This window comes from Crocodylus porosus, unplaced genomic scaffold (genome assembly GCF_001723895.1).
Source record: "Crocodylus porosus isolate Cpor-Errol unplaced genomic scaffold, CroPor_comp1, whole genome shotgun sequence".
NCBI lineage: Eukaryota > Metazoa > Chordata > Crocodylia > Crocodylidae > Crocodylus > Crocodylus porosus.
The window spans coordinates 38,088,739-38,111,862 of record NW_017728951.1 but is presented as its reverse complement, the minus strand read 5'-3'; the positions used below and the strand labels follow the sequence as shown (position 1 = coordinate 38,111,862).

The 23,124-nt window shown below is 50.1% G+C and overlaps 1 protein-coding gene across 5 annotated transcripts in view; it reads right to left on the bottom strand.

Moving 5' to 3' along the window:
- The window catches only part of PSD (pleckstrin and Sec7 domain containing), a 72,380-nt gene extending 49,528 nt beyond the window's left edge, over window positions 1–22,852 (bottom strand). For 3 of the 5 annotated variants that reach the window (XM_019555999.1, XM_019556001.1, XM_019556002.1), the window contains exons 1-5: window positions 22,718–22,851; window positions 18,611–19,715; window positions 18,385–18,487; window positions 17,194–17,683; window positions 12,526–12,969 (exon numbers count right to left, since the gene is read on the bottom strand). In XM_019555999.1, coding sequence (XP_019411544.1) covers window positions 12,526–12,969; window positions 17,194–17,683; window positions 18,385–18,487; window positions 18,611–19,588 — 2,015 coding nt within the window. In that variant the 5' untranslated portion in view covers window positions 19,589–19,715; window positions 22,718–22,851. Of the gene's footprint in view, window positions 1–12,525; window positions 12,970–17,193; window positions 17,684–18,384; window positions 18,488–18,610; window positions 19,716–22,717 lie in introns of all 5 variants that reach the window. The other 2 variants (XM_019555998.1, XM_019556000.1) reach the window with 2 other exon arrangements.
- Window positions 22,853–23,124: the final 272 nt, after the last annotated feature.

Here is a 23,124-nt window from a genome sequence, read left to right as displayed (position 1 = left end):
CAGCTCAGCTCCTGCACTACAGCAGCCTTGGCTAACACTAACACATTCAGCCTGCAGGCAAGGATGTCTGTTTCCCCCCTTGCTGCCCAAGCTGCTCTCCTCTCTTCTCTCTCAGATCACTATGTTCACCTGCCCACCCTTCACTTCTCTTCCCCGACTCTGCCTAGGCCCACTGCTTCTCTCCTTTTCCCATCTTCAGCCATGCAGTCACTGCGCCTGCCCATATCCCCTCCCTCCTCTCTCCCTTCATGTGAGGCTGTCTCTGCCTGTCTCTCACGCACACTGCTCCCCCTCCCTGTCTCACTCTCACTGTGTGTGGGGGGGATCTGCTTTATTCTGTGCTGGGCTCCCTTTCCCCATGCCTGTCCCTCTTATTCTCCCCAGCTGCCCTGTATTTGCCTAACCCTCCCTGGACATGTCTGTCTGTGTGACTGCATCTTTGCCTAGGTACATCCCTGCGTATTTCTACTGTGTGTCCCCACCTCTCCCTCCTTGCATGCATCTCTGCAAGCATGTCTGTGTCATGGACAGGGCATCATCCACCTTTATGCATCCGAGTACCCAAGTGTGAAGGAAGGCATGCATGTCTGTGCCTGTAAGTGTGGCTGAGCACAGGAATGAGTGTGTGCACACCTGTGTATGATTTGTGTCTGCATTCTGCAGTGCAAGTGTGCACATGCCTGTCTGTATCACCGAGCATGTCTGTCAGTGCTCCTGAGTGGGAGCTTGCGCATGCTTATGTGTCTATAAGTGCATGTGTCTGAGCATGTGCGCTTGAGTGTGTCCCTTCAATACTTCCCTCATGTGTTGCTTTCTTGCCCTCCCTTTCCAAGCAGGTACTCCTGCTCCACTCCAGTCTCTCCCTGGGTCTACTGCACATGTGACTCTCCATACGAATCTGCCTCACTCACTCCCAGCACACACTTCCCCATGCTTAAGGCATTTCCCCCCCCCCAAATGGGACATGCCCAGTTTCAGGCGAAGTGGAGCCACACTGAAGAGGCAAGCTGCCCTGTCAGTCATGCAGGGGCTCTGTAAAGCCTATGTCCTTCTCCTCCAGGACAAACACAAGGCCTTAGGTTGTTTGGCTGCAGGCTCTGCTCAGGTATCAGGACAATGAGACCACACCTATAGCATTAGGATCAGTCTTGTGCCAGAGACTAGGCTCTTCTCAAACATCCCAGGGGAGCAGTGATTTCTATCAGCCTAATTCAGGGGTGGGTAAAATACGGCCTGGGGGCTGGATGTGGCCCACCAAGCCATTCTATCCGGGCCACAGGGCCCCTAAAAAATTTAGAAAATAAATATTTATCTGCCCCTGGCTGCCTGTCATGTGGCCTGCGATGGCTTGCCAACACTCAGTAAGCGGCCCTCTGCCCAAAATAACTGCCCACCACTGGCCTAATTGCAGGGAGTGGGCAAGCCTGATTCTACATCTGCCATAGCCAGCCCTTTCTGCAAGGAGATGCTGATTCCCCTGACAGTCACTGGTGACTGGTACAGCCTTACTTCTCTGTTTGTAAAGCAAACTTCCCTCCTCACACAATCCTGTACAGTGGGATGGCTGATTCCTTGCTTGGAAGAAGGCTCCAGTACCTCCACCTGCGCTACACCCTGGGCAGAGCTGTGGCACCGCTATAAGGAGAGCCATGGATCCCTTAGGCTCCAGTAGGGGACTCTGCTGTGGAACACAAAGCTCACTGGGAGACCAGAAGAGAGCAGTAGTATTGTCTCCACCAGCCCATCTTCACCCACTGGGACCCTCCAACTAGTCCCTGACCCTTCTCAGCCCCTGCAAAAATTGTTCCCCTACCCCCACTCAACTCTTCCCTACCCCCCAAAACTCATTCTTTCCCTAATCCTTGCTCTTTCCTGTGCCCGTCTCATCACCTCATGCCCATATCAACCCATGCCACTGTAGGCATCTTCTCTCCACCCCTCACCTTCTCCCACTCCAAGCAACCACCCTCCCATCTGCACGCCACACGCCTGCCCACAACTCATTCCCCTGCTTACTTTACAGCCCATCATCTCCTTCTCTCACTTCTTTTCCATACCAAACATCTTTTTCTCACTCCAATGTCCCTGCCTCCTCATGTCCTTTCCCCCAGGTTCCTTATTTCCATTCCATCACTGCAACTATGATAGCCTGAGTGTCTCTCCTCCCAGTGCAGCATTCCCAGAGCTGAGCTCAGTATTCATGGAAAGCAGTTATCCAGACTATCTAGCAAGGGCTGGTGGGACCCTGAGAGCCCAGTTACTTGAGACTAGCACTGGAGGAGAAAATCCTGCACTGGCTTCCAGAAGGGGAAAATCAGATCATCAGGGTGTTGCATATCCACAACACTGTTCATCACCACAGCATCTGACTCCCCTCACAATATAGCACCTGACACGATACAGCTCCCTGTTGCATGGCATGCGGCCTGCTTACCCTTCTTTACAGCCAGCTTTATTTCACATCAGCCAATGCTCCAAATTCTCCAGTTCCCTCTGGAACATGTCTCTATTGCCTCCAACTGTGGTGTCATGCAATTAATGTTACATCTCCCTTCCCCTCAATGTCACTGATGAAAGTGATATACAATACTGGTCCCTGGGACAATCAAACAGAGCCCAGTCTCTGACATGGGACTGATCCCCACGTGGAGGCAGGGATCCAGGGTGATGATAACTGATCAGAACCTGTGACCAAGGGACCAGATCCTCTGTGAAACTCAGCACAGCACTGCAGGGCTGGGGACTAGACTGAGGCACTAATATGGCATGCCATTATATTTACTTGGGGCTGATACCCTGGATTCTCCAACCCCCATGTCTGGGAAGCGCCACAAGCCCCAGCCAGGATATGTATGGCATTAGCTTTACTCAGCCAACCCGTGCTCCCAGACTGCTTGTCATACCCGGCAGCTCTGCAAAGCCCTGGGATTTCGATCATTAATTGCAAATTCTGGCCACTGCTGCCTTGCCCGATCCACCTTCCGTTGCCATGGCAGCTGCAGCTCCATCCTTTCCCTCGCTCACACACGTCTGCCCATACTGAATGGCTTCAGCTTTTTTTTTTTTTAAATTTTGTGTTCCAGCTCGAATTAGCCAAATCAGTTTCAAATCCTATCAACTGAGCAGAACTCAATCATTCAAGTCCATGTGGCACTACTGCTGGCAAGTATCCTCCATCCCAGACTCCTCAGCCTGGGGCTTCAGATGCTCCCAAATCCATGGCAAGCATCCTACATGCAGGCCCAAGCCCAGAGATCTTGGGGTCTGGATGCCCCTGAGTCTCCCTTGCTCTTAGCGCAAAAGCCAAAGGAAAAAGCTGGGGATAAACCCCCCATTTCCTTAAAATAGGTGTGGAGCTGAGATTCTCTCATTGGAAGACTATAATAGACTCTTGGAAGGCGTCCTGTCTGTAGTGCATTGGGCTGGTCTGTACCCTCTATTATACAATGCCATTCAAAGTGATCTCAGCTCAGGGAACAGACCAGTGCAGCAACAACACTTGATCTTAGCCCACAAGAGGCCGAGAAGCAATCCTTCCACTCAAGAGTCCTTCTCACAAAACAACTACCTAGCCAAATGGTGGGAGAAGGCACCCTGGACCTTCCCCCTCACCCTGGAGAGAAAACTTGTACCCTATCCCTTGCTACAGCAGCAGGGGGGAGAGGGACACCCTGTATTCTATTCCCTATGTGGAAGAAAAGGGAACATCCTATCTCCTACTCATTCCTACAGCCCCAAAAAGGAAAGGATCACCTTGTCTCACCCCCCCCTAGCCCACAGAGGCTGCCAGCCTGCATCACACCCATGCACAGTCCAGCTTGAGGAAGGAACTGTGCTGTGTGCCAACGCAGTGATGGGGCAGCCTCTAAACTGCTTTGGGGTTCATTATACAACACAGACAGAAGAAGGATTCTCTTCCCAGATCTGATTCCCTACCCAAAACAGGAGAGGGGGCCCTGTAACTGTGTCCTCGCTTAGGAAGGGCAAAAAGATCCCAACACCTGATCTGGGTGTGACATCTTTAACAGAAAACAAGCAGGCTCTGACCTGGCCCATGCGCCTCACTCTATAATTTCTGAGGGTGGTTGTATAGCAGCACATTTAGAAATACTTAATGCCACCTACTGGGGAAGAGGGAGAATTGGACTGCTAGTCTGCTCTGCAGATTGGGAGGGGGTAAAAAACCCAAGCAATTAACATTAATTAGTTTGGGCCCAAATTGAAAAGCAGACTTTCCCAGAGCTGCAGGCAGTGTGGATGAAAGATTTTGATTCAGATCCATCTCTGCTCTCAAGAGACCCCTTAGACTGAAACAGAGAGAAGTCCAAAGGGGGTTATTGCACAAGGACCCGGGGAAAGACTTGGAAACTTGAATGTAACCACAAAATCAGTTTGGTTTCAGTTTGCACTAATCAGACAAATCTCCTAAAGGCAAGGTCAAGATACAGATTAACTGCAGCTTTTCATGGCCGTTGTTGAAACCATGGTCCAAGCTTTGAAAATCTCTGAGCCAGTTGTTTATGTTAATGAACTAGATATGCAGACAACCAGATATAATTGGTATAAAACATATTACATGTATAAATCCTCCTACCAAAAGCAGAGAGACATTTCACAGAACTCACAGCTGGAATAGTGGAAGTAAGGGGAATCTGCTAGTTCCCCACCAATGAAGCTGCAAAATCACAGGCCTCACAGCTATTCCTCACAAACCAGGTACCATATATACCCAGGCACCGCTCACTTCTAAGAAGTTCACAGCCTACTTTGGGTAAGCAAGAAACTCATTGAGGCAGCAAACATCAATCTGGAGCATTTGGGATCTTCAGCTCCATCTTCATCTCACACATGAAGAAGCATTTAAAGGCCTCTGGAATATGTAAGCCACTATCTCCAAGTGGATCTGTCTAATTTGGCCCATCTCGACTGTTAAAAGCAAGTGAAAATAGCGAAGTCCACTGCTAAAATAAATTATCAGCACCACCTCTAGCAGGAGCCCTGGCAACCACTCTGAAGAATGCATTTATCCACCTTAGAAAGCCAATGCTTGGTCTGGAGGAATATTCCAGTGGTCATTCCTACTACAGCCACCCCTTGCTAGGCAAAACTTACTAAGAAAATGATGGCAACCATGCTCCAATATGCGGTATTGACCAGCATCCTGAGTGCCTTGCAATTTGGCTTCAGATCACTGTGCAGACAATGACCTCTTAAGAGAAGCGGATGAAGTCTCCATCACAATGCTCCTAGCCTTCAATACATGGAGCTTTTGACACAGCTGAGTCCAGTACACTGCAGAACCACTAACTTGACACAGATGGCTTAGATGATATTGCTCTGAGCCTGCCTCCAAGCATTCCTCCCCAATCCAGGACCCAGTGGATAATAATGGGCAACTATTTCTCTTCCTCTAGAGCATTTCCGAGGAAGTCCTGCATGGGATTTATGTTGTCCCCAAATCATGAGAGCATTTAACAAAGTAGAGATTTGCCATTGCCCCAGGCCCTGCTGGCAACACTACACTGACATTACATAGCTGTACACCTTCACAGATACAACCAAGGACAGTGAGAAGACATTATAATGTATAATGATGGAAATCATCTGGATAAAGAGCAACTGGCTCAAACTCAATTTGAGTTAGACCGGAGAAGAAATACCTTGAAGAACAAGCTCATCCATTCTCCTGCTTTGAGCACGGGGTTGGACTACATGACCTCCTGAGGCCCCTTCCAACCCTAACTTTCTATGATTTCTATGATTCCCTCTTATCTGTGGTGACACCTGCTCTCATTTGAGAAAATAGTCGGAAAGAATTGGGGCCCTCTCAGTCACATCAGTAATGAGAAAAGCCTTTCTCCTGCTCCAGGTTGCTGGAAAATCTGACTTTTTCTTCCCAGAGGAAGCCTGGCCATGGTAACCCATACAATTGCCATCTCCAGGCTGGATCCCTGTAGCTAACTGTATTGGGCTTGGTAGCTGACAAACCCCGGAAAATCTAGCTCACATGCAATGCAGCAGCTTACCTCCTCAGTGGTATGGGATGCCTTATCACTCCTGTGCCCCAGTTCCCTCAGTGGCTCCCAGTCCTTTCCTGTTGTGAGTTCCAAGCCTCAATCCTGATCAAGGGCAGCAAGACATCAGGTCTCCATCACATCAACTATTTTTTCATTTTTCCCATGCACTTCTCCACTTATGACCCACCAGAACAGCTGTTTTACCCATAGTGCTGCTTACAAAGCTCAGGCGAGAGATGGAGCCAAAGGAGTCTGACTGTGCAAACTTAACAGGACGGACTACTTTGGACCCAGGGCATGTGCCACTTTGGTAAAACATTCCTACTGAATCTGAGTGTAAAAGCATGACGACCCCTTTAAAGGGAGGTGATGCTACTGTATATGGGGGAAACTAGAAGGAAGTTGCTTAGTAGGAGGATCTGGGAAACAGGGCAGAATAGTTTGATCATTTCAGGTTAGATGATCCAATTAGATGGGGTCCCAGGACCAGCATGGGGTGCAGGTGTCCCACGTTCTCCCTCAAGTTGTGCAGTCATCTTGATAAGGGACTGGGGGATTGTTTGGAGTCAAAGAAACTAGAAACTGAGCTACACAGAGGGGCTAAAGAATACTGGAGAGGTCAGACTCCATGGAGGAAGGGTATTGAGCAAGACTACGGTGAAAGATCATTTACCTGTGTTTCCATTAGCCTTACCTTCTGGATGGGGTGACTTACAATCCGGTAGGAGGATTTGGTCACCCTAATGCCAGGCAAACTGCATAAAGGCACTACAGTGGAGATGGAAGCAGGAAGCAGTAGGGGCGCTGAGCCAGCACTGCCTTGGGAAGTAAGAACCATCTACACCAAGGTGATGAGAACAAGGAGATGATGTGAAAAAATAGCATGTGCATTAACCCAGGTGTCTCTGCTAGGAAATGGGAGGCACAGACACTTGATGGCCAATGGTACTGAAGTATCAACTTCCACTGAGATCAAGGGGAGATGGTGCCCAAAAAGCTTTGAGGATCTTGGTTCTTGTCACTAAGCAAGCCTAATGTACCTGGAACATGCTTGGAAGGATGAAATTTGGCATCCCCAACTCTGTGATGGCAGCTGATTCAACCAGCACTGGCTTGCCAGACCCTGGGAAACCCAGGCAGTTTCCAAAGGATAAGGAAATGTTATCAGATGTTTCATAGATTTTAAAGCCAAATGAGACCATTTTGGCTTGTATAACAGACTGCTACATTTCACCAAGTTACAAGATTTAACATGGAAATTGGATTGAAGCACTCAAGGTCTCAAGAGATTATATTTTTGGGTACCACCAATGGCCAAAGACCCTGTGGTGGCAGGTTAAGTAAAATATGCCCAAGAGAACTCTGATCTACACTGTAGAGAAAAGTGAAAACCCTCAGTCTGGCCTGTGGAAAATTCCCTGTGATCTCAGATCTGCCAGTTGTTTTACTGTGAGAATGAAAGCAAGAGGCACCATGCAAGCCCCTAGGAAAAAGTACTCCTGGTTCTTGTCCCCATGTTTTCCCTGACTGTAGCCAATCCTGGATGCTTCAGAGGAAGATAGGGAAAAAACACAGAATACAGACAGCCAACTGTGTAGCGCAGGAGAACATCTTTCCTGACCTTTGTAGGTTGAAACACAAGCTTTGTTTACAGTTATTAGCACAATGCAGAGCTGCAAGTAGCATGAGCATGCCCATATGTGGCTTTCTCTGCCCCTCTGGTCACTAGTCCTTTTGGAAAAAATTGTTTCTCTGCCACCTCCATTGTGGTCCATTTCCCCACTCCAACAGCTCTTATTGCCAATCCAGTTCACCTTGCTCTGGCTGTCTGCTTTCCAAGCAACTTTTGCCCTTACTGCAAGGATGTATACCTACCTGTAACTGTGAGATGACTTCACATGAATGATCATGCTGCTCCATACATTTACCTTGTGTGGCATTATTGTGCCCTTCTTGGTAGGAAATAGGATAACTGTTCTGGTAGAGCCTTCTGATTCTTGGCAAGTGGTTGGTAGTACTCATGTACTGTTAGCTGAGCACTGGGTAAATAAGAATCATAGGCAAGAAACTGCTTCCCCTCATTGCTTTTGGCTGCTTTGAGGGCACCAAGATAGCCAACTTAACTGCAAGACAAAGGTCCTGTTTAAGTGCTCATTGCCAATCTGATGCCAAGAGCGTTCCTGGGAAGAGAGTAAAGGTATGGATAGGGACCTCCACCTGCTCTAACTTACCAGGTCCGGAAGCCACATGTGCCAAAGCAGGTGTAGAATCCCCCCTTCTCTTCCACCCCTTGCAAACTGGGCTGAATGCAGCTTAGACACAGCAGACAATCTGTGCTCTCCTCTGTCTGTTACACACAGGTCTGATGCTTGTGTACAATGGTGAGCACTGGACAAATAGAAAACATTTCTTATGGCTCCCAGGAATAGATCCCAGGAAGCAATGAGAGCAACTCAATCTTCATGCATTCCCCACTCATGTTTCTGTGGACTACAACAGGAGTGATGGCTCTAAATGGAAACAGGATTCAGCCCAGTCTCTTCAGGAAAAACATCTGCACTTTCCCCACCTGGGACATGCTCCCACAGCTGGGAGTCAGTGTGAAAGCCAGTGATGGAGCAAAGAAACACTAGCTCCATGCATGAGAGAAAGAGTTGCAGGCAGTAGCCCAACATTTCTAAAATGCTGAGAAAAAAAAGAGACATCCCTACATGAAAAGACAGAAATAAGAGTCCTAAAGTGGGAAGCTCTGGAAATCAGGAGCCGAGTAGCTGAGGGACAAACTCCCAGGAGGCTGCAGAGAGCTACCCTACACCCAGAGAGTGCCCCAGCACTCTGAGCCTAGGGAGCTAAGAGGCAAGACAAGACAGGGGAAGCACAGGAAGTCACGGGAGAAAGTGACTGGAAAGGAGTCAGGAAACAGAGGTGAGGGGAACCCCAGAGACAGAAAACAGAGAACCCCAGAGATTGATTGTTTTGGAGCAATTCTGCTAGGCAGGAAAAATCACGTCAGGCAACAGGACCTACCAAGCCAAAAAGCACTGTCCTCACATCTCTGCACATAGTAAGTGCTCAGAGCAGCAGCAACTCAAATACCGGCAGAGAGCCAAGAGTTGCCCAGGAGCAAAGCCCTGCTACCCAGTGTCTGCTGGAACACAGAGCATCAGAGATGGAGGGCAGCTGAAGCAGGTTCTCCCCTTCCAAACTATTGCACTGCCCGACACCTACCCAGAGCTGCTGCAACGCAGGAGAGGGTGAATCTTCACAGGAGGCAATCGATTCCTGCTGCATGCTTTCCCCCCAGCTCCCTGAGCAGCAGTGCCTGTGGGTGGGAAGGCAGCACAGCACATACAGCAGAAGAAATCGATCTGGCATGAGGCTGCATCGCCCCCTTGACAGCTATTAAGAAAACAAATAGCCCTTGCTTAGCCAAACCGACCTTTGTAAGAGAGCAGCGCGAAGCGGCCAGGGAGTCTCAGCAGAGGTTTCCATTCCTTGCTGTGACGGTGATCCCTCTTTTTTCCTCACTTGCAAACCAGAGGCAAGTCCCTTCCCCATGCCTTAGTTCCTCATCTGTAAAAAGCTGATATTGCACTGCCTCCCATGGACATTCCTATGATTTTGTGCATTGTTTTCATGACAGGCTTGACAGTGTTAGAGAGGGAAGTGGGAGCTTGATTTAAATACCTGCCCTCTGTCAGACAGAGAGAGTAGAGATGGAGCAGGTTGGCTTCACCGCAGCCTGAAGCACTCTCTCCCAGGGCTTGTCTAGGAGGTTATCAATCATCATCTGTCCCCTCCCCACCCAAATGCTCCCACCCCCTCCACCCCCAGCAGAGTCAGGGGGAAGGGTTGTGAATCCCTCCAACTCTGGCAGATCCAGATGATTCCTTTGCTCATTCCCATCTCCCTCAGGCCACGGCATTCACATCTCCTCTGCTTTCACCTGCTCATCTTTGTTCCCACCCTTCCTTCCTCTCCCAAGAGACAATTTACCCGGTCTCAGGGGGCAGTGTCTCCTCTCCAGGTGCTGCTGGGGCCAGAGCTGTGCCACCAGCTCTTCCCTGACCCCCCATACTGTTACTGGCCTCATCTTCTCTGAGCATGGAGCAGGGGTGGCAGGAGACGCGGCTGCCGAGATGGGGGCACATGCGTTTGTTCGTACCATCGCCAACTGTCATGGAACCCCGGGCCCAGCCCCGAGAGCCCCACGCCAGGCTGTGCCATTGCTCCAGCCAGGACGGCTCCCGAGCAGACCTGCCTCAGTGTGGGCAATACCCCGGGGCCAGTGCTAGCTCCTCAGACAAAGGCCTCACCTTCCCACAAAGTGGCAGGGGAGATCGGGGGGACAGCTTCTGGAAACCTATGACCATGTCACCCACGAGATCCACATCTGTGATCCAAAAAGTCTGTTAAAAACTGTGCCTGCAGCAAAGAGCCAAGAGGTAACAAGTGCCTAGCATAGCACCTCAGTGAACTAATGACTCCTGTCCATTTACATTGCTATCTGCTGGCCTTCAGGCTCTTCGTGCTGGTGATGACATCACTTTAAAATGGCTGAAACAGGAGGATGAAACCCCATTTGCTAAACAAACAAATAAATAAATGAACTAATTCTGGCCCCAGGGCACCCCCTGCTCCAGCAGGCAGACAGATCAGGCTACTAGTCTGTGTCCATCTCTGCTGCTGGCAAGAGGAAAACAGCATCTTTTCAGAAGGAGCAGGAGGGGGAGAGAGTGTGCGCATGCATGCATGCACACATGAACGTAGACACAGATGTACACGAGATCTCTCGCAACGGTCACACCAGTCTGTTTTTGAGAGTAACAGATCAATCACATCTCCTTTCTGTCTCATTTGTGGGGAAACAGGTCCACTGTGGGCAACCAAGTTGGGTCTTGGGCTTTCATTTCTCCTTTGCTCTTGAATGTTAACCCCTTATTAATTAGAAACATAGGACTGGCAGGGACCTCCTGGGCTACTAAGTACAGTCCTCTGTATTTGCAGGCCACCTGAAAATCACCATCTCAAAACCTCACACAAGCACAAGGTACCAAGCTAGAAATAAACACCTCAGCAGATCCTGAGGCTCAGTTTATTTTACACACTAAGTCGTTTGTTCTGGGCCCAGTTCTGAGAGGTGCTGAGCAGCTGGCCAGCCCAACACCACCCGGGGAAGTCAGTGGAATGGCTCCTCCCGCTACATGCAGCTGGAAGCAGAGCTGAAGCCTGGGGACGGGGGAGGTAACTGGGGAGTTTCAACTCTCTTGCTCATGTTGGACAGAGCCCTGGACAGGGAAGGATGGTTGGTGCCCTGCATGATATGGGTACCTCTGCAGCCATACGGTTCTCATGGGCATAAGCCTGCCCCTGGACACAAGCCAAGGATTACTGTGGAACGCCCTAGAGGCAGCTTGTGTAGGGACTCTAGGGCGGACCTGGGAAAGGGGCAGCGAGGGCACTTCTAAAGGGCTCAGACTGGCAGCAGTTAGTGACTGAGAAGGAGGCTGTGTGGCATTTCTTAATGGAGTGTGTGAGATGCATCTGACAGGTGGGTTGGAGCTTGTCAGTGGGCAGGGTGGTGGAAGGGGGTGAGAGCTGGGAGTGAGTTACACCGCAAGACTGTTTGGGATACCGGATGGTTTGCTGCCCACCACAGGGAAGGTGCAGCAGCTGGGAGACAGGATAGTCCAGAAGCATCTGTTGGCCAGGAGGAGGGCTCCCAGGCAGACAAAGGGACTCAGTAAGGGTGGGTCTTAAGGAAGGGTACCCCAGGTGGAAGCCTGGTGATCAGATCCAAGTGACTGACATGGGACTGGGCAATTCTGTAGGCTGAGAAGTGGGTGGCTGTTTGTCAGAAAGAAGTGTGTTGTTAGCAGGGGATGTCAGCAGTCGGGAAGGGCTGCAGCCTTTGTACGTTAGCCTGGGTTTTCCCCTGTCCACCCTCCACGCTCCCCGCCACACCACACACACTATAGCAGCTGCCACAGAAGGCTGACTATGTGGTAGTTAGCACCAGGGCAAAAGGGACTACCACAGAACTACTACCCATGGTGGGATTCCCTCTGCTCAGCTGGAGTTGCCCTGATCCTGTGCACACCACTGCACTGACAGAGTCAGTAATGTCAAGGATGCCTATAGCAGTGTCTGAGGGAAGACTGGAGATCACAAGCAACCCATTTACACACAAGAGCAGTGCAGCTGGTGGCTGGTCAGCTGATCAATGGGGCAGGCCCTGTACTAACCTCCCAGGAAGAGCCGACATCAATCAGTGAGATTCAGAGGAGGATGGCTCACTTTCACCAGCGATATTCTACTATTCAAATCTACCTGGTTCAGGCTTCTGGAGGCTTGCACCAGGCCTGGCCTGTGTGCATCCCACCTGCCAGTGATCTGGACCGAGTCCAAGGTAGTCCAGCACCCTGTGATGGCTGCCATCCTTGCAGGGCTGTCATCCACATTCTGCTCTCAAGGGCTCTGTTGGTGGGAGGTACCTTTGGTCACTCACCTGATGATGGAGGCCAAGGGCATGCCAAAGCTGTCCTCTGAGTGGCATGGGCTGTGCAGGCCATTCTTTGCCTTTCTCCTTTGCTCTTCCTCCCTCTCAGTCCAGGGAGCATCTGTAGCAGAGCTGGTTCCAGAGTCTGGCTCCAGGTGGGCCAGAGGGGCAAAATTCTCCTTAATCAGCTTGATGCTGTCTCGGATCTTGTCTTGGATTTGTGGGGTGAGGGTTGGGAGGTCAAAGGTGAAGTAGGTGCCATTGGTACGGGCAGGGGAGGAGAGGATGTCAATGGAATCGAGGCTGGTGTAGGACGTCCCCTTGGCCCGGTGGGATTCCATGATGCTCTCAAAATGCTTGCTGAATGAGTCCATGCCATCTCTGGAGAGGCTGTGTCCCAGGAGGAAGGGCACAGGTGACTTAAGCAGACCCTGTGCATCTCGATCCATGACCCTGGGTGAGAGAAGAGAGAGATCTGCTAGTCACTGAGGAGACAGGAGTAATGGCAGATTGCCCACTGAATTAAGTTCACTGGCCCCTGAGGTAGGTAGCTGGAAGGACAGCATCTCTTCTGACCTCCTCTAAGACCTTGCTCTAAGGGAAAGCCTTCCCAGTTAGTCAGGTCACTGCAGTACTCCAGGCTTGTTTCCCCATTAATGCAGTGTGGGCCTTTGTTCCTCTCTGGTGGTTCATCCACCTAAGAAGCTTATGAGTTGGCTAGTGTTCCAGCTACCAGACTTGGGGCTAGATCCAATAAAGGACTTAGGCACCTAAAGCAGGACTTAGGTGGAATTGAGGGGCCTAAATCCAAATTTGCAATCCTGAAAACCCCTGCTCATCTGTCATCTCACCCTAGAGTCACCTAAACTCACTAGACACTTCCCTCCTTGACCTTCAGGGTCCCTGCCCCTTTTGCAGGCCCAGAGCTGCCCCCATGAGCATCTGTCTCTGGGCTGGGCCTGCTCACAGTCCCATTGCCTATTTTCCCACGGGGCCAGTCCTGGAAGATCTGCCCCAGACTGAATCTCCACCCCAAATACATTGTGACTGCAGAAAGAGGGGGCTCATCTTTTGTATAGCAGTCTTGTGGTCAGAACACTTTAAAGAAGGGCCCTTTCAAGAAAGAGGCCATTGAAATGTAAATTCACTCTCATCACAATCCAAGAAGCCTCCACTAAATCAAACTAACAATGCCCTTATCACTTCATCACCAGAGTCCATCTGGAGCACTGCAGGCTGCACCAAAAAGAGAGGATAGTGGCTTGTGAGAAGGTACCATATAGGGCAGCACCACGGGTGCCTGGAGAGAGGGATCCTGGTTCTGGGGGAAAGGTCAGGGATCTGGGCTGACCCTCATTGGGAGACCACCTGGTTCAGGTTAGGAAATCACAGGGAGGCTGAATGGAGACATCACCCACACAGAAGGATTGGAATGGAGAGGATTCATCCCCAAGTGAGGGTAGGGGGGGCTGAAGCTCATGGGGGAGAAGGCTCAGGAAATATGAGGGTGTGGACCAGGGTGGGCAAAATGCAGCCCGTGGGCCAGATGTGGCCTGCCAGGGCATTCTATCTGGCCCATGGGGCCCCTAAAAAATTTAGAAAATTAATATTTATCTGCCCCTGGCTACCTGTCATTTGGCCTTTGATGGCATGCCAAAACACAGTAAGTGGCCTTCCACCCAAAATAATTGCCCACCCCTAGTGTGGACTCTAGTCTGGGAACTGATCATAGGAGAGGAGAACAAAGTACAACAGCCTGGCTTCTAGGGCACTGTCTGTGCCCTCACAGGACCCTCATGGGATGTTGCTATGACCTCACCCCAATGACACCTGCTTCAAAAGCCGAATTAAATTCCAAGTGCTGCAAGTAGTATCCAAGGATGGTTTAACAAGTGGCCAAACCAGCCACAGTATCTCTCTGTACTGCTTCCTGCAAAGTGGTGATAGGGGCAGCACACAGTACTGCAGATGGAGTCAAATACAGATGCAACCCATATGCAGTCACAGTATTGCCTCCCGCTTTGTATGCAGTTCCTCTGATAATGCCCGAGGAACTGGTTCATCTTTTATTCAGTTCTTCTCCAGGCTGCTGACAGCAGTACTTTTCCACATTAACCCCCCAAATTTGTCAAGGGGCTGGCTGATTCTTTTATTCAGCACCTCTACCTTACATTGATCTTTGACCAAGGCTAATGAGAAGCATGTTATTTATTACCACATTAGACCAGCCACTGGCTCATCTTTCTAGTATCGAGTTTCAACCTTGACTTCCTTGCATTTCTCTAATTCCAACTATTTTTGATTGAAATCTGTGCCAATTTTTTGTCTACTTCCTCCTCCAGATCATTAACAATATATACAGTAGCAATGAGTAATAATCATTTCCTGTCTTGAGGAGCAGACACTCAAGCAGGGCTGGAGAAGTCAAATGTATTATTCACTATAGTCTGGCTATGTCTCTGGGTATGTTTACCTTGCAGTCACTGTCATTTATCTGCTCAGTGATAGATTTGAACTATTCTTAGCTATACTGAGTCCTGTAGACCAGACCTGTCAGCTAGCTATGACACCGTAAGCTTCCTGGATAGATGATGTTATTCTGGTATAAAAGTGCCGTGTACTCCATAGGTAAGCTCTTCCTGCCCATGGGAAGCGTCAGAACACTGTACAGATTTTTACGCTGACTTAACTGCATCTGCACTGTGGGTGCTGTATGCCTTCCTAGTAGCAGAATTTCTTTAACTCCTTACCAGAACGAGGGCCTGAGCTGCTCTCTGATTTGGGGGCCTCCTCTCCTAGCATATGCTTGTGGCAGGGAAGGGGCATAAGACTCCCAACAATTGCGTTTGGGTATACAGAATACAGGGAGAGCCCTGTTTAAAGCTGTGTCAGAGGGAATGTTTCTTTCAGAGGGAATAAGAGAGATCAGCCAGACCTACAGTTCCATACCAGCCCCGTGAGGAGAGCTGCTCAGTTTGGCCCTCTGTGTGTCAGAACAGCAGCACTGTGCTCTGCCAAGTACACTCCACGGCATAGTTTTTCCTGCCCTGAGATGGTGCTTTGATATTCTCTGTGGCAGTCGTTCTCAACCTTTTCAGACTCGAGGCTCCCTCCAGAACTTTTCTGAGTTTGGCAGCACCCCAGTGGAGAATCACTGTTCCAGCATGGTAGCTACTCATTTCTGTTTCTTGGGCACACAAGCTGCCTGTAGAGAATGGCTGTAAAAGCGTTAATTTGGTTGCAGCTGTGAAAGGGTTAATATAGCATCTGGTGTTGCAGTGGTGGGGGGAAGGGGGAAGCCAGGCTTGGAAGGGAATCCTGACTCTGGCCTAGCAGCATCTGTGGGGCCAGAGCTAACAGCAGCTAACATCCCTCAGTGATCCTCTGCTGAACACAGACCCCTACCAGTGCTTTGGCACCCTCTGCCTCCATTCCAGTGCCCTCCCCCTGGTCAGCACCCAGCGCTGCTGCCTGTGCCCCGCGAAGGTCAGCTGGAATGGTCTCCTGTGACCCTGTTTCCAGGAGGGAGCATTTTGAATGGACTAGGAAGGGAGGACTAGGGAGGGCTGTAGCAGGAGGGAAACCTGCTGTAGCCACTTCCCAAACTGCCCAGCATGCTCCTGCTGGAAAGGGACCGTTCCACACAGACCTCAGCACCTTTGAAAGGGTCTTGTGGTGCCCCGGTTGAGAACCACTGTACTATACGCTCCACTCCCCTGTAGCTAAGAGAGCCATAGGATCAACTCCATCTACAAACCAGGGGGTGAACGTATGCCCTAATCCAAACCTCCTTTGGATCGATGTGAGGAACCTCAAAGACTTCAGTGGGTTCTGGATCAGGCCTCAGCCCCAGCCACCTTGTGCTTTGCCTTTCTACTCTTCCCCCGCACTCAGCCCAATATGCTTCCTCTCCATCATTCCTACCTCCCTTCCCTCTATCCTAACCCTCCCCTCTCCATCCTCCAATACACTATCACACTGCCAACACAGAGTTTGGGAAGGTGGGAAATGGACACAGGCTAATGCTACTACAAAACAGAACACATACACAGGGCTCCTGGCATTTCACTAGTGTTTCACAAGCTTAGTAAATTCCTTATACCAAGGCCAAAAAATTCTTCACTTGCTGCTGAAATGCAGACAGCTCTGGGGTGAAGCACAGCAGCTTCTTTACAATACACAAGAACACTACATGACAGCTTAGGATGGGGAGTAATAAACCCTTTAACCATTTCTTCTGAAAGCTCAGGAGGAAACTCTGGAGGAAGAATATAGCTGTCTCGGTTGGTAGTTAGACTGGACACTCGAGTTAACACCCTTACTTGCCAGGAGAGCCTTAGGATTCCAGTTCAGCCACATGATCTTTGTTTTAGGTCTTATTCTAAATACAGCTACAGCAACTCCAGCGGCATCGTGCCCCCTATGGAAGTGGAGGTTGATGCAAGACCCTGCAGTTTTTCAGCAATTTACTATCTGAGGGTTCACCATGCAGTCCTACCTAGTTTGGAGAGGCTCACAATCCCATTGTACCCTACCAGATGATACTAATAGGCCACACATTTCTGGCATGTGAACTCACCCAGCAAAAAACCATTCTGTGGTAGAAATGAGTGAGGAAGTATAAGGAGCATTTTTCCCCTACCAGACACTACCTTGCTCCTTCCCTAGCAAATTCACCTGTCTCCGTTCTCTTGCCTTGTTGCTTCAAACACCTCATCATCCTCATCCATCTCTTCTCCACGTTTGCCATTCCTCATATGCTTCCCATTGTGCTCCATGGTGCCCTGGGGAAAGGGGTCTTCAGGTGCACTGTTCCTTCTCCCCAAGGTGCCAGTGAAACTCGGGTTGCTCTCGCTGTCCTTCTGACTCTCAATGGCCGAATCCACCTCATCCTTCTCGGCCAGAATATCATCAATGTTGGTCTCACGATAGCACCTCAGAGGCACCGAGTCCAGGTCTGTCTCTGAATACTTCACTGTTCTTCTTATAATTCCAGTTTCACAGGAGCCTGGGTTCTTGTTGCCTGAAGGAGCCATCTCTATTTCCACCTCTACGTGACAAAAGCTGTGCTCAGCCATGGACTTCTTAGGTTCTGGTAGCAGCAGGTGGCTGGGTTTCTGAAGGGGCTCTTTGCGGGAAGGTGATTCAGGTCTCTGAGGGGAATTGCCTGGAACAGAGAGAGCCAAAGCATTTACATGCACAGGCCATGACCCATTCCTCAGAGAAACTCAACCTCTGTTTTACATGAGGCAATGGCATCTGAGAGGCGGAGAGGCCCACTACTTCCCAACGTTACATATGAGCAGCCCTGCACAGGCCCAGAGAAGAGGGGAGTGAGAAATGGGAGGCAGAAAGGAGGCAATAGGCAGTATTCAAAGGGAGACATTTCCAGTTTTGCAGCCATTGCAGCTGTGAGCATTTAGGGCAGTTAGGTGCATCTAAAGCTCTATGAACCGGGTCCCCCTCAGCCAGCAGCCCCCAGAGCACCTGGAGCCCTCCTAAAAGGAAGCCAAGAGCGAAGCCCAGCCCCCAGTCAGTGGGTACAGAGTCACAGTAAAATCTCATTCATAAGCACAGAGAAGTTTGTGTGAACAGATTAATGGTAGCAGAGGTGTGGGTCTTAGGTGAAGGACTAGTTATTTTGAGCCTGGGTTTTATTATATCAGCTTGAACAATGTGGTTTCCATCCAGCTTTCAGAGCCCGTGCCCCAAAGTTTGGAGGGACAGCTGGGGGCTTGGGGTGGACTGTGACAGCAAAAAGGCCAGCCCTAGCATTCAGACCTGGATCTGGTTCCAAGTTAATGACAGCCCTAGAGGAAGGAGAACTCCCCTCCCCAGCCCCACTGCTCACCACAGGGGACCATTTACCTGTACCTGGAGAATCTAGAGAGCCATAGAAGAATTCCCACTTGGCCTTTGCAATGCGTTGGGCATGGGCTGAGGTCTCCCGGGAATATGCCCACGAGCCCCCCTGCAGGAAAGGGAGAAAGCATTAGTGGTGAGATCTCTGTGAAGTGTGAAGAGCTACAAAGCAGAGAGGTGGCCTCTAGAGGCAGAGGGACCAGCTTTCCCTTAGAGTAACTCTGTGCAGTACCTGGTAGCACGGCTCCATGTTCAGAGGACTCCCGAGCAGTGCTGAGAGGTCCTCTGATGGTGTCCCAAGCCCATTGGTGAGAGAACTGAAGATGCAGTTGGAATTCAGGGAGTGGGAATCCCTTCCATTGCCAGAACCGCTAGAGGAGCGCTTGTCCCCGGGAGGCCTGCTCCCAGCCAGGAAAGGGTCTGATGCAGAGGCCTCTAGTTTCAGCTTCCGACTGAGGTGCTCATGAAACTTACTGCTGTGGCTCAGAGGGGTGTATGTCCCACCAGGAGTCCCGCTCCCAGGGTTAGACCCAGGCAGGTCGGCTGTCAGTTGGAGGTCCTCGTTCATGGTCTGTTTGGTGCCCCTCTGAGGTGACATGGCTTTGCTCTGTCGGGAGACCTGGATTTGTGCTGCTAGGCAGGAGTTCTCCTCTCTGCTGGAGCTACAGCGGATGGCCTCCCCAAACTCCAAGCTCCGGCTCAGGCCATGGGCACTCTGCTCATTCTCCCTCCGGGGCTCAGCTGGTGGGAGGCCATTCAGGGTTTTCACACTGGCTTTCTCAATGAACCGGAACGTCACCACAGAGCTCTGTCCTTCAGGGGCAGATGCCACCAGAGGGGTGCGACTGCCAGGTGATGACAGTGAGGGGCTTGGCCTGCTTCGCAGTGGGGTGCAAGGAGCTGTCACTCGCCCGGTGCTTGAGCAGTTGCTGTTGCCAAAGGGGCCTGTCTCCAATGCCTTACGGACCAAGGAGCCAGTGCTGCTATACATGCCCAGCTGGGAGCGCCGGGCATCGGGATTCAGACCCTTGCGCAGTAAGTGGATCCTGCCTGCATTGAGATTGGGGGTGAGACAGTGTGGGGGGCTGTAGGTACCGTATTCAATGAAGTTCTTGGCAGCAGGCAGCCAGGGCCTGCGCTCCACCTGTGGGGATGACATGGCACAGTCTCCATCAGGGCGGAAGCGTATGACCCCCCCAGCCTGGGCCATCCTGCTGGGGAAGGGCAAGGCGTCGTCAGGTTTGAAGCCAGAAGGGGTGGGGCAGGAGGGAGGAGAAGCTTTTCCGATGCCTGCAAGATGAGGGCTGCGCTGGAAGGTGACACATCCTTATGTGGCCCTGAAATAGAGGCACAAGCTGTGAGTCAAGGGCATGGTCAGATATACACAGAGAAGGGAGAGAGATGGTTGGACAGGGCAGAGATGGAAACTACCTTGAGGTACTCCTGTACAACCCAGCTCACCTCAGTCAGATTGTACTGGTGTGAATGAAGGCAGAATTTGGTCTGGGTGAGCAAAAGGAATGACTAGATAACTAAAACCCTGTGAGGTAAGGAGACAGAAGACGAGAACTGGCCACTCAACCTGCTTGCCCAATGTTGGCACATGCCTGATATATACCTGGATATTGAATCTGGTGATTACCACATTACACACACAGCAGAGCTGGGCTTCTGTAAAAAACAGAGCAAGGGTTTTAATGAAAGAGGCTAGGAACATATGCATATATTACTGAGAGGAGAAAGGGGCTTCTGGGCATAAGGCAACCTGAGAGAAAGGTAGTGGGGGGTGTGACTGTCCCCTTCAGTATGCAATATAAGTGGCACAGGGATACCATGAAGAGGAGTAAGTGGACCCCCCAAAGCCAGTGGAGGGATGCAGTGCTAGCATATAGTGGTGGCAGAGGGGGTGGTGGAGGCACAGTGCCAGACACGTGCAAATGAAGCTGTGTCACTAGGAGCAGAGCTTCCACACAACCCTGTGTCCTTCACAGAGAATGAGTCCAGTCCTGCTGCTCTAAAATTCATTCCCACCAGCTGAGCAGGCTGCCACAACAGAGCCATAACTCAGGCACTGCTGAATATCGAGTGCTATCCGCCCTCCCCTGGCAGGAAAGGGCAATAGGAACAATTCAACAACAAAGGCAGCTTCTTTCAAAGAGCTGGATGACCAAGGCCATCAACAGGCAATCTTTTACTCATTGTTCTGCACCATTTGCTCTGCTAAGCAGCCTGGTATCCAGCATACCCAACACTACTCCAGTCCTGCCTCTTCCCAGGAGTCCACCAGGATACAGCTCTGAAAGGTATCCAGCGCCATGACATGGCACTGGTGACTTAGACACATTCCCTCCACTCAGATCATCCTAGGGCACAATCAATCACTTTACCCAGCACAGTCCAGACTGGGAGGAACTGTCTGAGCCAAGTGAAAAGCAGATATAGAAGCCAGATTATGGCCATCTAACACTTGTACACTGTGCAGGACCACGGCCTTGGTACAGGCCAGAAGGCAGCAGAAAGTGACAGAAACTAAACTCAGTCTTTACCACTGTATGATCAGCCATCAGCAAACAACACACAAAATCATATAGGTAATGGTGTGCCTAGTGAGAAATGACATGAGCCCTATGCCAGGTCATCTCATCCCCACAAATCACAATGCTCCCCACAGACTTTGACAGGACAAGGCGGTAGGTACCACTGTGTTCTTCCTTCCTGAAAACAATGCCAGGAGAGGAGCCTCAAATCTAAGACATCCTCATTCAAATTTCCATATCAAACAGCAGGAAGCAGAGGCAGGACTGACTGATTGTGTGCTCCTTTACAAACCAGCACAGACTAAGGGACTGACTGATAAAGGGGTGCATTGACACAGGGTCAGTGGTGGTAAAACACCCACACACTTGACATTTCAGGAGATACCCACAGGCATTTTGACAAGGATGTGGTTGCAAAGACCAACAAATTCATGCCACCACTTCTTTTCCTCTGGGAGTTTCACTAGCATCTCTGGTTTAACTCAGGCTGCCAGTCACACCCTGGACCCGACTTATAGCACTGTCTTGAACAGACCATCATCTCACTAAGGCCATGGCCAGAGACCATCCTGTTCCAGGCAATAAGAAAGGCTCATGGAACCTAATCTGACCATAGAGACTCCAACACCTGCTAAATTATTGGGGACTCCACCCACAAGATGAGGAATTGAGGCCCTGGTGAATCATCATTATGATATACTAAGTCTAACCATCTACACATTGGTCACTAAATAGGCCCTTCCCCATCATCCAACATGTTTTCTAACACTCTGAGTCTGATAGGGAGAGAGGAACAGAAATTCTAGCATCCACAGAAATAAGGGCTGATACAGACATAACAAATGCCTTCTATGGTGAGGCTGTATTATAGGAGAACAGACCTTTCTTATCAGACGTCACTGAAGTCACTAAAGCTTGCCTCAAGGAGCTATCTATATGGTAGGACACACTTCACCAGCCCCGTGTGTCATCAACAGCCTGCATTGGAGCTGAGCACCACATACTACAAAAAGCTATTCTTTCTGAAGGCATGCAGTCTCTGAAAGCCTTCACACACAGCACAAATCTGTTCTGTCTGTAATGCTTTACACACAGCCTGCCTGCATTGCCAGAGGCCAGTGCATTCCCTTCTTAAGAATATTTGGACATCCTAAATGAAGCCTAGCCCAAAGTTTAGCAACCCGACTCAGGTCTCCTGGCTCACGTAGCAAGTTCACAAGCAACCGGTGCCACTGCTGACCAAAATAGTCCATTCCTCATTAACAGAAGTGTAGAAATCTTCTTTCTTCCTTCGCATATGCAGTAGTCAGACCAACCGGAAAGAAACCTGCCCTGGATAGATCAGTCCTTCTAGCCAAATACTGCCCAGAATCAAACTTCCCATTCCTGAGCAAGCTCAGAGAAAAGACAGCCAAAGGCCAGCTACTGAACTCAGTGAACAGAAGCCAACTTTCTAGAACCTGGACGATCTGAACTTAGGCCAGGACACAAAACTGAAACCACCACAGTGGCACTGATGGAGATTTCCTGCTGTCAGTGGATAGAGAGCAGGCATGCACCCTCACATTTCTGGATCTCTTTTCCACCTATATTGATTGTGGAATACAACTTTCTTGCCTGAGAGAGAGCTGGTAGAATTTCAGGGTAAATGCACTAAAATTGTTTGGGTCCCACCAGGAAGCAGTGATAGCAAGACGCACCTCTATTACTAGAGCCTCACATGTGGAATCCCACACAATTTTCTGCAGTCCTGTTCTTCATCCCCATGCAGCCAACTAGGTGAACTGGTCAAATGGACTTACATGTCAGCGATATGCAGGATGACATGCAGCCCTCCTTATCCTTCACCACATACAGACATGCCTCTAGTAGCAAGATGGCTCACTGCTTGGGTGCAATCAGTCCAAGGATGAAGAACCGCTGGTTGAAGCTGGACTCAAGCAAGGCAGAGGTGATGCTGGTGGACAGAGAGAAGCGCTTTAGAGAGTTTGCCACCAGGAGATAACTTCCTGAGTGCATGACCTTGACTCACTGATTCAGTTTATAACTTAAGAATGCTCCTGGATTTCTTGATGATCCTAAGCTGTCACATAGCAACACCCACAACTCATGCTTTCTATCATAGCCAGCTGGTTAGCAAACTATGTCCTATTCTGCTCAATGACTCATTACCATGTCTTGGCTAGAGTAACCTAATGCAGTAGGTTAC